General features: G+C 37.5%; 1 protein-coding gene across 8 annotated transcripts in view; it reads right to left on the bottom strand.

Annotated features, from left to right (window-relative positions):
- The window catches only part of ppip5k1.S (diphosphoinositol pentakisphosphate kinase 1 S homeolog), a 77534-nt gene extending 64997 nt beyond the window's left edge, over positions 1 to 12537 (bottom strand). For all 8 annotated transcript variants that reach the window (XM_041588266.1, XM_018255357.2, XM_018255359.2 and 5 more), the window contains exons 1-4: positions 12456 to 12537; positions 8424 to 8785; positions 2565 to 2760; positions 665 to 755 (exon numbers count right to left, since the gene is read on the bottom strand). In XM_041588266.1, the coding sequence (XP_041444200.1) occupies positions 665 to 755; positions 2565 to 2760; positions 8424 to 8573 (437 nt within the window). In that variant the 5' untranslated portion in view covers positions 8574 to 8785; positions 12456 to 12537. The remainder of the gene's footprint in view (positions 1 to 664; positions 756 to 2564; positions 2761 to 8423; positions 8786 to 12455) is intronic.
- Positions 12538 to 16310: the final 3773 nt, after the last annotated feature.

Raw genomic sequence — 16310 nt, 5'->3', positions numbered from 1 at the left:
AGCAATGTAAAATGATGGTGTTAAATCTAGCATTTGCATGGTGTAAAAATAACACACCCCTTGATAAACTCGCCATTTATTTTACACAGGTTTTTATACTGTTTATTTGGTAAGTTTTGTTTTACACACCAGCATAATAAGTATGCACCTTAAGAACTACATGGGGCTGCAGTGTTTATTGATGTTTTTATGTCCTATCCTGCACTATCCAAACCAAACTTCTATGGTCTCCTTTATAATTTAAAGCAGCTACCCCCAAAAAATTTTTGCAAAAGTGTGTATCGGGGTGAAAGGCAGTGTAGAGAGAGAGATTCAGCACTGAACCTTTAAACGAAGGCCTGTCAGGTGACTGGCATGCCATGTAATTTACAAACTATTTATTAATTTTTTTCTGAGACCAATTGCTACCTGTAGATCTGTGCGTTTTCATCTATAGAAGGAAGAGGTTGATCACTTAAAATGATTTATATTGATAGACATTTACCTTGTTGCTTTAAAAAAAAAATACCCTCCACAAATGACAAGCAGAAGAAAGCAGAGAACATAAATCTATAAAAGGGCTACGGCAGAAAGAAAGAAAATATTGAAACTATCTTAGCATAAAAAAACTAAATAAATGAGTGTGCCAGGAGGATAAAAAAGGACAAACAGTTAAACTATATACCTATCCTGTATGAAATACTGCATGTTCAAGTCATTAATCAGAAAAGGATTCCGGAGTTTGGAGTAAGCAACGGCTTTATCCAGGGGAAATCCTAAATTAAAAAAACACAATAAATTGACATTGCCATTATTTTAGATTGTTGAAGATGTAAAACAACATTTTGACAGTAAGAATATTTGCAAAAGTACAGGTATGGGACCTGTTATTCCGAATTCATGGAACCTGGGGCTTTCTGGATAATGGATCTTTCCGTAATTTGGATCTTCATACCGTAAAGAGATACTGACACCAGAAATGTAACCAGTTTTTACATACCATAGAATTGACTTTGCATGCTACTTATAATTTGCCATAAAGTATTTGCCCAATGCTTTTACATTACCTGACTCCCAGCATGACCTATAGGTAACTTTAAATGTACATTCATATTTTAAAAAGTTGTTTTTTTTGGTCAGTATCACTTTTGGGGGCATATATCGAGGGTTAATAAACCCTCAAATTTGAAGGATTTAGCGCAAATCCTTCGATCAATCGAAGTAAAAATCGTTCAAATCGAACAATTCGAATGATTTTAAGCGATCGATCGAAGGATTTTTCTTAGATCAAAAAAAGGTTAGAAAAGTGCAGAGGAAGGTCCCCATAGGCTAACATTGTACATCGGTAGGATTAAACTGCCAAAGTATGTAATCAAAGTTTTTTTAAAGAGACAGTACTTCGACTATCGAATGGTCGAATAGTCGAACGATTTTTAGTTTGAATCGTTTGAATCGAAGTCGAAGGTCGTAGTAGCCTATTCGATGGTCGGAGTACCCAAAAAAATACTTCGAAATTCGAGGTTTTTTTCATTCGAATCCTTCACTCGAGCTTAGTAAATGTGCCCCTAAGTCTACTAGAAAATCATGTAAACATTAATAAATCCAAAAGGCTGGTTTTGCTTCCAATAAGGATTAATTATATCTTAAATTGTATCAAGTACAAGGTACTGTTTTATTATTACAGAGAAAAGGGAAATCATTTTGAAAAAATGTGATAATTTGGATAAAATGAAGTCTAGGGTTAACAGGTTTCCAGATAAAGGATCCCATACCTGTACAGTATCTAACTGTAATATGTTAATTTTAACTTATATAAAAAACAAAATGTGTCCTGTCCTAATTGTTTTCTGTCATTTTTATTTTTTTTATTATTTACATAAAAGTTCAGTAAAATCTAACACTCAAGTCAGCATTTTTTTGACTGAAACCCATCCATTTGTTTGCCTATGACTAAAAATTAGCCATATATGTAGAGCAGGAGTGCCCATACTTTACTAATGTGAGATTTACTTTTAGTAATGTTGACTGATTATGATCTACATCCATAAAATCATTGTTAGCATTCTGTTCCATGGAAAATATTACTTAAATATTATATAGATGTATGAGAAAATGTATATTGCTATATTTACCAAACAACTATTTATTAGGTAACGTAATAAATATCTGAATGAAAAGAATGAAATAGGAGGGTGATTTAGACAAGCTGTTTGTTGACAATGTCTTGAGATCTACTGATCACCAGCTAAAGGTCTACTGGTAGATCCCATCAGAGTATAGGTCAGTTTTGAAAATCCCATTGGGCGAGTACTTCACAGGTATGGTCCTCATGGTTCTTATTCTGCGGGTCTCTGTGGGCCCACAGTATGATAAAAATCGATAGCTGTTAAAGACAGAAAATTTTCCTAGAGAATAACTTGCTACCAAATATACCTTATTAGGATTACAGTCATTGCAATTATCTGATCAGCAAACAAGAAGCATTCAGTTATTTAGAAGGGATTTTGTCTTTGAGCCAGCTCTAAATAACTCAATGCAAACCGTCAGCAATTGGGACTATAAAAAGAGGCCATAGAAATAATTACCTTTGGAGTGGAAAGAAATCAGGCAGTCACAAATGGGCCAGTTCTCCACAGGCTCATTAAGGATTACATCTTCAGACATAATAACTACAGTAATATACTCAAATTTGCACAGTCTCTCTAAGATTTGAGTCATGGGCTTAGACTTGGACTTTTTGTTCATGGCACAGATTCCAACCACGATCTGTCGCTCAGGAGGCTAGAAAGTTTAAAAGAAACACGTTAGGAGCAAAAACAAAATAGCGCTCTTACAAGTTCTGGACCCCAGGAGGAAAAGTATTCATTAACCAAGAAAGTTTATCATGTCATAGTTGAACTATTTTGAAATTTAACAACTACACCACGTGTTTAATGGGATTCTCACACCTGTAAAATGTCCACATACACAACACTGCAGTTTGGAGCCCCCTACACTCAGGGTCGGACTGGGGGGCCCAGGGCCCACCAGAGCTGCTGTCTCAGGGGCCCCCACAGCCACCTTTGCTGACGCACCTCGCATGTAAAAATACACGGGCACTGTCTTTGCTGCATCCGGCCAATTGCGGTAGGAATAAGTGCAGGGTGCGGATCTGGGCCGGATCTCAGTCCAACCATGCCTACATTACTTTAGGCTGTAGGGTTGCCACATCACCCCTTTAAAACCAAACACATATGGAAAACACAGCCTGCATGGCTAATTAGCAATTAATTTAGATGCATGGTGCAGACTGAACGGAATTATGTGCAGCCATGCACGCAGGTGTGCAGCCATGCAGTCAGTAAGAGGATGGCTCTGTGATGCTCGCTTGAAGAACCCTGGGCTGATGCAGTTTTCTGCTGATAGAAGCACCGGCCCGGGGTGCCAGGTAAGTAAAAGTACTCTCTTGGGGGTGCCTACGTTTTGGCACCCCAAGTAGAAAATGGTATTCCTTCTCCTTTAATGATATTACCAAGGAGTGCCTGAGGCACCATTCGACTAGGATTATCAGGAGCATACCAGTGCGAAAAAAAGAATACAGAAAGGACACTTTTATTAAGGGAGATGTGAACCCAAAAATACACTTTGCCTAATGAAAGAAAACATAATTCTAAACAAATTTCCATTGCAGTTTATTTTTTTAAATTTTCAAGTTATTTGTAATGTAACTGCAACTGAAATCAGTATTTGTCTATCCTTTTCCGTGCTCCGGGTTGTTACTCTGGAATCAATGCAGCAGAAGTCAGCTTTCCTCCAGCTTCTGCTACACTGTTTCAAAACGAGAACACCAGGGGGAAATACAAAAATATATTGCTTTCAAAATATATTACTTTCACAAATAAATTTAAAACAACTACAAATTGTTTACCAGTCTATTCTGGATTTTTTTTGGTTTACATCCACTTTAAATAGATAGTGGGAGTAAAAATTCTGCTCATTTAAAGAATCAGCACACCAAAGATAAACTACAGATGCAAGAGGATTTTCCATTTAGAATGATCTGCAACAGCACTACGCTAGTTATCTGGTTGTTATTAAAAGGAGAAACAAACCCCTTATTTAAAATCCTACCCCCCTACCCCACCTAGACCCCCTCCCTCCTCCCCCCCCAGCCTAGCTACTAGCTCTGGCAAATTCCCCTAAATTTTTACTTGCTCCTCGGTGGAGATTCAGGGATTGGAGTTCATGGCAGCTGGGTCTTCGTGTCTTCTACCGGTGCTTTAGCAATTTCCGTCCATTTTGGCGCATGCGCAGTTGTCGCAAACCGGGAAATTGCTCCAACTGCGCATGCGCCTCTCTGCTAGTCTCATTCTCAGATTACCTTAGACCCCGGAAGATGGCTGCCGTGAACTCCAATCCCTGAATCTGCACCGAGGGGTAAGTAAAAAGTTAGGGGCATTTGCCCGGAGGAGCAGCTAAGCTGGGGGGGAGAAGGGAGGGGGGTCTATGTGGGGCGGGGGGAAGGGTTTTTTTTTAATAAGGGGTTTGTTTCTCCTTTAATATACTGAAGTTCCTGGGAAATTACCATTTGCTGTTTTTACACTTTAATCAAACATCAGAAGGACGGATATTATAGTAGATGTTCAGAATGTATAATGCCTCCGGCACCAAACACAGAAAGAACAGGGAGTCAAGTGGAAATAAACAGGTACGATTCTTATTAGAGAATCCTCTTGCATCATTTGAGCTACGGGCCCTGACTTGGGAGATGCAGTCTAACAAGATCTAGGTGGAACAAAGCTGCTGTGGAAAGATTGTATCAATGTTAAAAGTTAAATTTGGAGAGTTTTCTTCAAATCCCAGATTTAAATACTATAATTTTCAGTGACTCAGTGCTCACGAGACTGTAACAGTCGTCCAGTTTTTCCAAAGGAAGTCTGATCTGACTTCTCTTATGATAGTTGCTCATATGAGCCATAAGCGAGTCCTTCCACTGGCAATAATTAGAAGCAGTATATTTATATTTGCAGAAAAGTTGAGAAATGCAGATTTCTTGCACAACATTATTACAGGGCTGGAGTTTATTGTATTTAGGACAGGTAAGGCCGGGGGGGGGGGGGTAAGTGAAAATGTTTCCTGGGTCTTGCGGGCAGTATAAATCAGAACAGGGGTAGAGCTTCATTGCCCCATTGGCTCAACAGTTTTGACATCTGTGTCATTTCAATATGTCATTTAGCTCTGACACCATCCTGTTCTATAGGTTCCAGGCCTAAACATGTTGCAAGTTGTATTTTAAATGCAACTGCCTTTCAAAAGTATTGGAGAAAAATAGCTGCAAAGAAAACGTATTTTAAATGCATTTTAACCTAGCTTTACTGGCAGGCAGTCTTGCCTTGGATGGTACATGCAACTATATAACTGATGCTACAGGGCTGATTATTAAATTCTGTTGCTAATGGTTTCTGAGCTGCCATGCACCAATAATTATTTAATAACCAGCCACAGACTTACATTGTAATATAAATATTCTATGTGTACTGTATATTGTGAGTGGGTCCCTAAACTCAGTAAATGACAGCAGCACAGAGCATGTGCAGTGAATCAGCAGAAAAAAAGATGGGGAGCTACTGGGGCATCTTTGGAGGCACAGATCTTTACTGCTAAAAGGCTGTGAGGGGCTTGGGCTGTATAGAGGCCCAAAACATAATGTACAACATTTCTGACCTACTTCTTTGGTTAAAGGAACAGTAACACCAAAAAATGAAAGTGTTTTAAAGTAATGAAAATATCATGTACTGTTACACTACTATAGTTCATATAAACAAGCTGCTGTGTAGCAATGGCTGAAATTGAAAAAAAGGCTATATGGCACAGGTTAAATAGTGGATAACAGATAGCATTATGTTCTACAGAGCTTATCTGCTATCTGCTGTGTAACCTGAGCCTTTTCTCCTTTGAATGGCTGCCCCCATTGCTACACAGCAGCCAAAATGCCAAATGTTAGGCACCCACAATTGATTGTATTGACTTACCTGAAACCCAGGGCTGGTGCTCCTATAAGCAGAAAACTGTATCGGCCGGGATTTATTCCAGAGAGCACCACAGAGCAATCCTGTTCCGGCTTATTCTTTCTTCAAATTTCCCGGGGCAGACGCATGCGCAGTTGAACGAAATGGACAACTTTTTTAGTTAAAGTTCGGCTTTTCATTCTAATGCGCATGCGCAGCCGCGCGAGGAAGGAGTAAGAGGGAAGAGAATCGCTCAGTGGTGCTCGCTGGAATAACCCCAGGCCTGTGCAGTTTTCTGCTGATAGGAGCACCGGCCCGGGGTTTCAGGTAAGTTAAAACAATCACTTGGGGGTGCCTAACATTTGGCACCCCCAAGTGCACAAAGCCTTTCCTTCTCCTTTAAGCTTTAGCTCCCATTTAAGTTAGCAGGGGATAAACATACAGGCAGCAAAATCACCAGAAATACATTGTTCTGAACAATAATAAGTCAGTTCCTAAGGATGACATGGATGGGATCTTCATGTGTCAGTTAACATAAAATCTACTATGTTATGCATTTATCTTAATCTTAGTAAAAGCCATAAAATGATTTGCATTACATGGGTGTTATTTATTTTACGGAAAACCAAAAAGCGTTATTCTATAATCTCTGTACTCTTTGCAGTGCTGTCTTTGACAATCCCCCATATGGCTACCACCATCTTTTTACCCCCCAATAAAAGGTTGATAAGCAAAGGACTTCTGCTTTCATTTGTAACACACATAGCATATATTTATAAACGTCTGCTTTATCTCCCTGAGAACTATTTACTGGATTTGCAGGAATGAGGCAAATTCTATTTAGCAAAAAGTTATGAGATTCTCAAAAAAATCTACTGAAAATAGTTAAAAATACCAAAACATGGAATGGGACATGACAGATGAAAAGCCTTTCATGCCTATTGGGGCACTTACTCACAATGTTTTTGTAAGTGCCCCAACAGGCACGAAATGTGTTAGACTTTTCATCAGTCATGTCCCAATAAATGTTTTTGTATTTTTAATTATTTTCGGTTGATTTTTTGGAGAATCTCACAACTTTTATTTTTGCTTCATATTCATGAACCCACAGACTTGAGTGAACTGTGAGTACTCAATATTTCATTATTTTTATTTATTTTTGTTCCTGGACTTTTGGTAGTGCTGATATTTTTTTCACCATTTCACCATTCTCTTTCAATGCAAATTCTATAAATGTTAAGTTTAAAAGACATAAGGAAGGCGACCTGATATTATGTAAGTGTCGACCTGATATTATGTAAGTGTTTAATAAAATTATTTTTGTACCTTTAAGACTGAGTGTGCAATCCTTTTTTGAGCTAAAAAAGAATTTATGGGAGGCAACCAGGCTGGTTTCCCAGGAACGTGTTGTAAAAACATAAACCACAGCATGCTCTTGTTAGTGAGCAGCAAAGTTAAAGGGGATTTCAACCAATTTTGCACAATGTTGCAAATTGCAAAAGTACTTCTAAGCGAAATTCCAATATACGTTCATTAAAATATCAGTGGTTTTAAAGTTATTTTAATTGTAATTGCAATTGAAAGCAGTAATTATTCATTTCTTTCTGTTCTTTGGGTATGACTCTTGAAACAATGTAGCAGAGGTGAATTATTTTGCACAAATTGTCAATTATCTGCTGGTTCTCTATTAAAAAGATGAATTTCTACCCACCAGTTTAAAGCATTGCTTCTTAAATATGGGACATAAAAAAATTGCAAAATGTACTAGAAACTTCAACCTGACTGTTGCAATAATATTACACATATATTCAAAATTGCTATAACTAAAACTAACTAAAACGGGACTCAAATCCACAAAGTCCAAAAAACTCAAAGTTTTAAGCAACAAGAGACACTAGGATGCAATAGAAAAAAATAGGTTTCCCTACAGCTCTGTTCAATAAAGGATTAAAGGTAACCGTATTTATTTCACCCCCAGCCAGTGTGTGAGTTGCAGTAACCAAAGTCAGGGCCGGAACTAGGGGTAGTGAAGCTGTGTGAAGCTGGGGGTTTTTCTGTTGCCTACCCCCAGTCCGGTTCCCTCTCTCCCTGACTCTTTGTCTTTTTCAGTTCTATGCTTGCGCGCGAGCGCCAGTTTGCCCATGTGAGCGCCAATTTGTGCATGTGAGCGCCAATTTGCGCAAATTTGGCACTCGGCCAGCGCCTTGACCAGCTGGGTTGCCTAAGGTGCCTGCTGGCCTGACCAAAGTGGAACATCATTTGTTCCCCCTTCCCAACCCTGTTGGCAATGTAATAGGAATGTAGTAAATGTGATGCTGGATCCCTAACAGACCCCTTACTCCCAACTCTGTACAGGGAGGTAGGGTGCTTTAACCTGGTAATATGCCACATATTGAAATAATATATAAATATATATAGATATACTATTGAAATACTTGTAAGTATTAGACGGCTCACCGTTGCCTCCTCATCTTCCTCTTCCTCATAGAAGTCAACTTCTTCTTGATTCATGTTTGATTCCAGGTAATCTGTCTCATCATCTTGGGCACCAAAAAAAAACCTGGGTGTTGAGTTGTCGCCCCCGAAGGGTTGGGTCAAGGATGACATCACAAACTAGTGAACCGAACATCCCGCTCCAAAACCATTACGTAAAACTTGAGAGGTTTTAAGAAGAAGAGCTGCCAGCACTAAGTCCACAACATGGGAAATAAGTTGATTCTGTGCTAATTTCTCCTTTTTCGGATTGTTATTAGCATGTTTTATTTGTACAGGAAGGCCATTGGTATTGTTTATTGATGACAGAACTGTTATGAATAAACCTGAAAAGACAAAATAAACATTAATTTCAATGAGTACACCAGATACATAATTACAGTTATTAAACTGTAATAATACAGGGATGGGACCTATTATCCTGAATGCTCGAAATCTGGGCTTTTGAAGATAAGGGTCTTTCCATAATATGGATGTCCATACCTTAAATGGGTTGTTCACCTTTAAAGGAACTTTTATCATGATGTAGAGAGTGATATTCTGAGACAATTTGCAATTGGTTTAATTTTTTATTATTTGTGGTTTTTGAGTTATTTAGCTTTTTATTCAGCAGCTTTCCAGTTTGAAATTTCAGCACTCTGGTTGCTAGGGTCCAAATTACCCTAGCAGCGATGCATTGATTTGAATAAGAGACTAGAATATGAATAGGAGAGGCCTGAATAGAAAGAGAAATAATAAAAAGTAGCAATAACAATACATTTTTAATTTTACAGAGCATTTGTTTATTCAATGGGGTCAGTGACCCCCATTTTAAGGCTGGAAAGAGACAGAAGAAGAAGAAGGCAAATAATTCAAAAACAATAAAGAAAAAATGAAGTCCTATTGAAAAGTTACTTAGACAGCCATTTTATAACATACTAAAAGTTAACCTAAAGGTGAACCACCCCTTTATGTCTACAAAAAATTCCTTTGAAAAAAATAAAGTTTTGGCTCCAATAAGGATTAATTATATCTCAACTGGGATCAAAATACTAATAAAGTACTATTTTGTTAATACAGAGAAAAATTAAAATAAGGAGAAGGAAATATTTTATATTTATGTGAATTGTATTTCTAACAATGCATTTATTGATACTTATTATTGGAGTGACCCCTTGTTTGTTACCACTAATTTATTGTTTTGCTGTACAGTGCTTTGCCCTCACTGATTTGACTTTTTGAACTGTCTTGTTACCCCTTCCCCCCCCCCCCCCCATCCTTGTTATTTTATGTACAAGTCTAACATTCGGCTTTAGGAAAGAAGACATGCCAATTCCCAAAGCAAGTAAGTAACAGATGGATCAAGAAATGCAAGGCTTAGTTAAAAAAGTAAGATCAGTGCTAGTTTGGTTTATAGTAGGGTTTATAAAAGGAATACAGATATAATTCTGTTTGTGTAAAAATCAGGAACTTGTCTTTATCTTTTTTAAATTATCTATCATTTTATAATATCTATAATTACTATGGTATGTTGGTGATGGAAGTGACACCAAAGACGCTTAGAACATTTTCAGCACAATTGCATCTGCATTTAAAATCATAAACAGCTCCTGCCATCTGGAGGCTTTGGTTACAGATCCAAGAGACAGTTGTTTGAACAGCTGCCTGGAAGATAAATAGGAGATGGTTTGGACAGCAAGATAAGTAAGCAAGATAATGTAAGAGAAAACAATAGTTAAAGTTACCCTAGTTAAAGAGTAACTATCACATAAAATGATTGTCTTAACAAACTAGAGCTCAGTAAAACAAGGAACTTTGTAAATATTGTTAATTTTTGAGTATTCACCTTAGTGCTCTCTGTAGGACTCTCCCTGAATAATGTGCACCCACAGAAACTGCTTAGGACCTGTACGTAAAAGGGCACTAAGGTAAATACTGTAAAAATTGTCTGAGAATTAGGGTCTGGCCACATGGGCAGATTCAGGGAGATTAGTTGCCAGACGACAATTCACCTCTTCTTTGCGGCGACTAATCTCCCTGATCTGCCTTCCCCTGCCTTCTGCCGGCTAAAATGAAAATCGTCTTGGGGCAGGCACACAGAGTGATTTGTTTTCCGAAGTCGCCCGAAGTTTCCTTGTGAGGCAAATACATACGGCTTCGGAAAACAAAGTGCTCCGTGTGCCTGCCCCCAGGCGATTTACATTTTAGCTGGCGAAAGGCAGGGGAAGGCAGATCAGGGATATTAGTCGCCGTGAAGAAGAGATTTTTTCGCCTGGCGATTAATCTCCCGAATCTGCCCGTGTGGCCAGACCCTAAACTGGTAACACTGATTACATTCTTAGGCTATGTATACATAGACTTTACTAATGTGAATGACAATAAAATGAAACTCCACATTAATGTCTACCAGCTAAAGTGTTACATTTTCACAGTAAACATATCTGCACTGCATTTCATTGAAAAATATATAAAAACAAACAAGTGAATAATAACTATTGCCCATTCATTTTATTTACAGGTATGTGACCTATTATTCAGAATGTTTGGGACCTGGGGTTTTCTGGATAATGGATCTTTCAGTAATTTGTATTTTCATACCTTAAAGCAATACTGACACGTTCCTATAAAAATCATAGCAACACGTCTGTATCAAGTAGTTGCTGCACCCGGAATCTTTCCCTGAAAGCCCCCCCCAGCCCCGCGAACCTGAGTTGACCCGACCCTCTGTCACTGCTAAAAGACCTTTTGTGTTATTTCAGTGACACTGGGCTGGGGGCAGCACGATCCTTCCATAGGCTAATTACGAATGAAAACAGGACTTCAGCCTATGGAAGGATCGCTCCATGGCTTTGAGGTGGGCTTTGAGGGGAACTATTCCAAGTGCAGCAACTACTTGATACTGACACATTCTGATGATTTTATAGGAACGTGTCGTTATCGATTTAAGTCTACTAGAAAAGCATGTAAACATTAAATAAACCCAATAATCTGGTTTTGCTTCCAATAAGGATTAATTATATATTAGTTTGGATCAAGTACAAGGTACTGTTTTATTATTACAGAAAAAAAGGAAATCATTTTTAAAACTCTGGATTATATGGATATAATGGGGTCTATGGGAGACGACCTTCCCATAATTCTGAGTTTTCCGGATAACGGATTACCGCATAACGGATCACATACCTGTGATTGGAAGTACCCATGATGTAGATCTATTAAAACTGTTGGAAGACAATGGTGTGCCTCTGTGATCCACTGGTCACTAGCTGAAGATCAACTGGCAGACCACTATCCCACTAACTATATGTCTTGGGCACTTCATTTTCTAGGCTGTGTAAAAAGACTTTCTTAGTTGTAGAAAGAGAAAGGTTATTCTGCCATTTAAAAAGGTCATATCTTAGACTTCTCCATCATGCTGCATTGATCTAGAAGAAGGCAACTAATTATTTTACATAAATCACTTTTATTATTAATTATATTTATGGTCTAAATAATAAAGAATATAAGGAATATTCCAATATGAGGGCAATGGCACACAGGTTGATATTGAGGTTTTCCTGCTGCAATCCATACAGTCATGCACAAAATAACACCCCAAATCACCCTTCACAGTTCTCTATAACAATTGTTGCAAATATAATGCTTTTTACTTGATTCTCCCCACTGCAGGTGTGAGTAAACTAATAATGTTGGTGGTTACATAGTGGACGGTGTAGAAGCATTTTCAACAGGAGGAAATATTTCTTTACAGAAAGTGTGAATTCCTGCAGAATTGTTAAAATCAAAGAACTAACTAAACAAAGCAATCATGGCATAGTTTCAAAGCTGTTTTCAAGACCAAGTACTCTTTTCTGCCATAAAATGCATTGTGTTGATTTAAATAAAATAAAAACTAATTAAAAAGACCTCAAATATGTTATATTAAATGAAAAGTTCAAATATACCAGGACATTTACATTTCTGTATTCAAAAAAAGAAGAAAGAAATCCTGCATTTTTTAGCCAGGTTTAGAGTTACCTTGTCCTTTGTTCAGCAGCTGTGTAGTAGATCAACACCATGCAAAGTCCTGGTTTATTAAGACACTCATTCCACTGAGTTCAGTAAACACAGATTCAAGGAGAAGCAACCTATGGCTACTTGCAGCCCCGCCTTGCAGCAAGCCAATCAGTACGGCTTGCACTGTAAAACATGACTGCTAAGTTAATGTAAGACTAATGTTTTTATTTCTTTATTTCATTTGCTTTCCTGAAATAAACCCATAATACTAGTTTTGGAATAACATTATAAACGGGTTTGTAAAGAAGCAGGAAGAAATGAGTTGGTTGTCCTGGAAATCTCGACTATCTGAGTACTGTACAAACAATGATGGTTGTTATGGAAGTTAAGTGCAAAGGTTATTGTCACATTCTAATTTCAAGTAATATAAGATGTTTAGCATATAGTAACTGTATAACTGCAAAGTTATCAACTGGAAAGCATTACAATTGATGTTTTCACCTTTTTTATTAGCTTTATAGAAAGATATATTTGTGCATTTCACAGTTATAACTAATAAAATGTAATCTCGTGGGCGCTGCCATTAGAAGTAAAATGTACTTAAAATTTACCAAAGTAGCAAACAGCTCACATGGTTTCATAGCTGAAAACTGGTTTCTGAAACTGTACACATTATATACCCAAATACAAAATCTCCAGACCAACACAAACTCTATAATGCCCACATAAGAAAAAGTGTAATGCAGATTTCTAAAAACAACATACACCTGTATTATACCTCCTTTTCAACACAAGCGAGGAGCATAATTTCAACAATAAGTAAAAAGAAATATATGTCCTGTGTTATTTCTTACACAAATCAAAACACCAATCCACTGAGAAGGCTTTATGTAATCAATTGTTCCTTATCTCACACTGTGCAGACTGCAGCTGGGGGAAGGGGTTTGTTATTACAGAGGTCTGATCCTGATCGTGCTCCTACCAATAAAGTATAATGTGCTTTTACTTTGCCCTGTTTAGTGCTAGAAATAAAAGTATGCCCAACACAAGACATTGAACTACTGTTGGAAAATATATAGTGTCCCTTAAAAGAAATCAGGACCCCTGGCTATGGGAGTTGAACCACAACTTCCATACTCCCCCTACCAGCAAAATATGAAGATTACATGCACACATTTTCTGAAACCTGACTTTTTGTAAGCAAATCCATCAAGTCAAATAATTTATACTTTCTTGTAGACAAATGTGGGGAATGCCATTTTATAATTTCTATAAAATATTTTATTGTGTAAACCAAGAACAAAATAATCCTTATGTTAGCTTCCACAAACTGCCAGTGATGTATATTTGTATGGCAAAAAGAAAAAAACACAATCTCCATTTATTTTCACACACTCAATTCTAAGTAAATTGTTGCACGAAATTCAGAGATAATGTGGCTGGAAACAATATTGCCATTTACAGTAAGTACTGTCATCTAATGATGTATCTCAACAAGCATATTAATCACAGGAAGAAATTTTGTCATGTCACTTTGTCATGTAATCCCAGCAATGACATGTTTACAGCTATCAGGGTCGCAGCTGTTCTATTCTGTACAGAGCACCCATCTACAATTACAAGTCTTCCAGCATTTACATTTTATTACATTCTATTCTTAGACCAGACAATCTATTTTAGTTGCTTAAAACTTTGTAAAGCATTAGGGACAATGTCATTAAAATATTTTCAGATCTAGATTACCAGATATATCTAAAATAGTGTTGATAAATTCTGTACTTTAATAAAGGATGACAAAAAGATATAAAGGCCCCACTTAACACCGAGGCACTGCTATGCTATCCCAGGAAAACATACCGCCCCAAAACAACATACTAGTCCTTTATCAAAGTCAATGTGTCGTCCACCATACATTGACACAGGCTGCATATCAACAAAATTTGGTGCTTAGAAGAGACTACATGATAAGCAGATTTGTTCAACACTAGGGGGCACATTTACTTAGCTCGAGCGATGGATTAGAATGAAAGTATTTTAGAATCGAAGTATTTTTTTGGCTACTTCGACCTTCGACTACGACTTCGAATCGAACGATTCAAACTAAAAATCGTTCAACTATTTGACCATTCGATAGTCGAAGTACTGTCTCTTTAAAAAAAACTTCGACCACCTACTTTGCCACCTAAAACCTACCGAGCACCAATGTTAGCCTATGGGGAAGATCCCCATAGGCTTTACTAGCAATTTTTGATTGAAGGAAAATCGTTCGATCGATGGATTAAAATCCTTCCAATCGTTCGTTTCGAAGGATTTAATCGTTCAATCGAACGATTTTTCCTTCGATCGAAGGAATTGCGGTAAATCCTTCGACTTCGATATTCAAAGTCGAAAGATTTTACTTCAATGGTCGAATATCGAGGGTTAATTAACCCTCGATATTCGACCCATAGTAAATGTGCCCTTAGATTCTTTACAAAATACTCAGAAATCCAAACCCTAATTTAAATCTGAACAAACACCCTACAAAACAAATTGTTTGGGGAAAAAGTTCTAATTTGGTTTGGCTTAAATCGATACCGACACATTCCTATAAAAATCATAGACACGTGTCAGTATTAAAGAGATACTGACACCAGAAAAAAAACTTTTTTTGCATTTGTCATAACGTTGTTTTTTTAATGCTATTTATAATTTCGCCATAAAAGTAATTGTGTGATGCTTTTACATTACCTTTCTTACCCCCTTGTTCCTCTATGAGGGGGCTGCCATATTTGTGCAGCAATAGTCCGTTAGCATTACAAACTCTAACTGACAGACTGAGAAGAGACAGTCAGGTTGACAAAACAGTCAGGTTTAGGAACTTGAAGTAGCAATTAGAACTATCTGCGAAAAACGATCATGACCCATTGGCAACTTTTAGGGGCAGATTTACCAAGGGTTTGAATTTCGAGGGGATAAAACCCTCGAAATTCGACCATCGAATTGAAATCCTTCAAATTTGAATATCGAATTCGAAGGATTTAGCGCTAAAATAGCATTCGATCGATCTAATAAAAATCGTTCGATCGATTAAATCCTTCGAATCGAACGATTTTTAGCGATCGATCAAAGGATTTTTATCCAATGCCAAAAACTTTAATAATGCACTGGAAGGTCCCCATAGGGCAGGCTAATATAGCAATTCGGTAGCTTTAATTTGGCGAAGCATTGAAATCGACTATCGAATGGTCGAATATTCAAACGATTTTTAGTTCGAATCGAAGTCGAAGTAAATTTGAAGTCGTAGTATCCTATTCGAAAAAATTACTTCAAAATTCAAACTTTTTGGACTTCGAAAATTCACTCGAGCTTAGTAAATCTGCCCCTTAATGTAGATTAATATTTTGAAAAGAAATTTTTTTGTGTCAGTATCACTTTAAGTATGTGCTGCACCTGCAATCCTTCCATAGGCTGAAGTCCTGTTTTCATTAATAATTAGCCTACGGAAGGATCGCGCCGCCCCCAGTCCAGCGTCACTAGCACAGCACCGAAGAGCTTTAAGCAGTGTTGGAGGGTCGGGTTCATGCAGGTTTGCAGGGCTCGGGGCGGCTTTGAGGGGACTATTGCGGGTACAGCACATACTTGATACTGACACGTTTCTATGATTTTTATATATGTGTAATTCCTACAAAAGATGATCCTACAAAATATAAAAATATGTTGGCGTGGATAATCACAAGAGAGAGACCAGACCACCATAATAACTTGTAAGCTAAGTTGGGGGGCATAGTCACTACTTTAACTGAATAGGTTACAGAATTAAGCAAACTGATAATGACAAAGAATAATATACTTAAATTGACTCAACTCTTGCCACTTCACACTGTGCAAAATGGC

Source organism: Xenopus laevis, chromosome 3S (assembly GCF_017654675.1).
Source record: "Xenopus laevis strain J_2021 chromosome 3S, Xenopus_laevis_v10.1, whole genome shotgun sequence".
Classification (NCBI taxonomy): domain Eukaryota; kingdom Metazoa; phylum Chordata; class Amphibia; order Anura; family Pipidae; genus Xenopus; species Xenopus laevis.
Note: the sequence above shows the minus strand (reverse complement) of the source record. Positions and strands in the feature narration are given on the sequence as shown.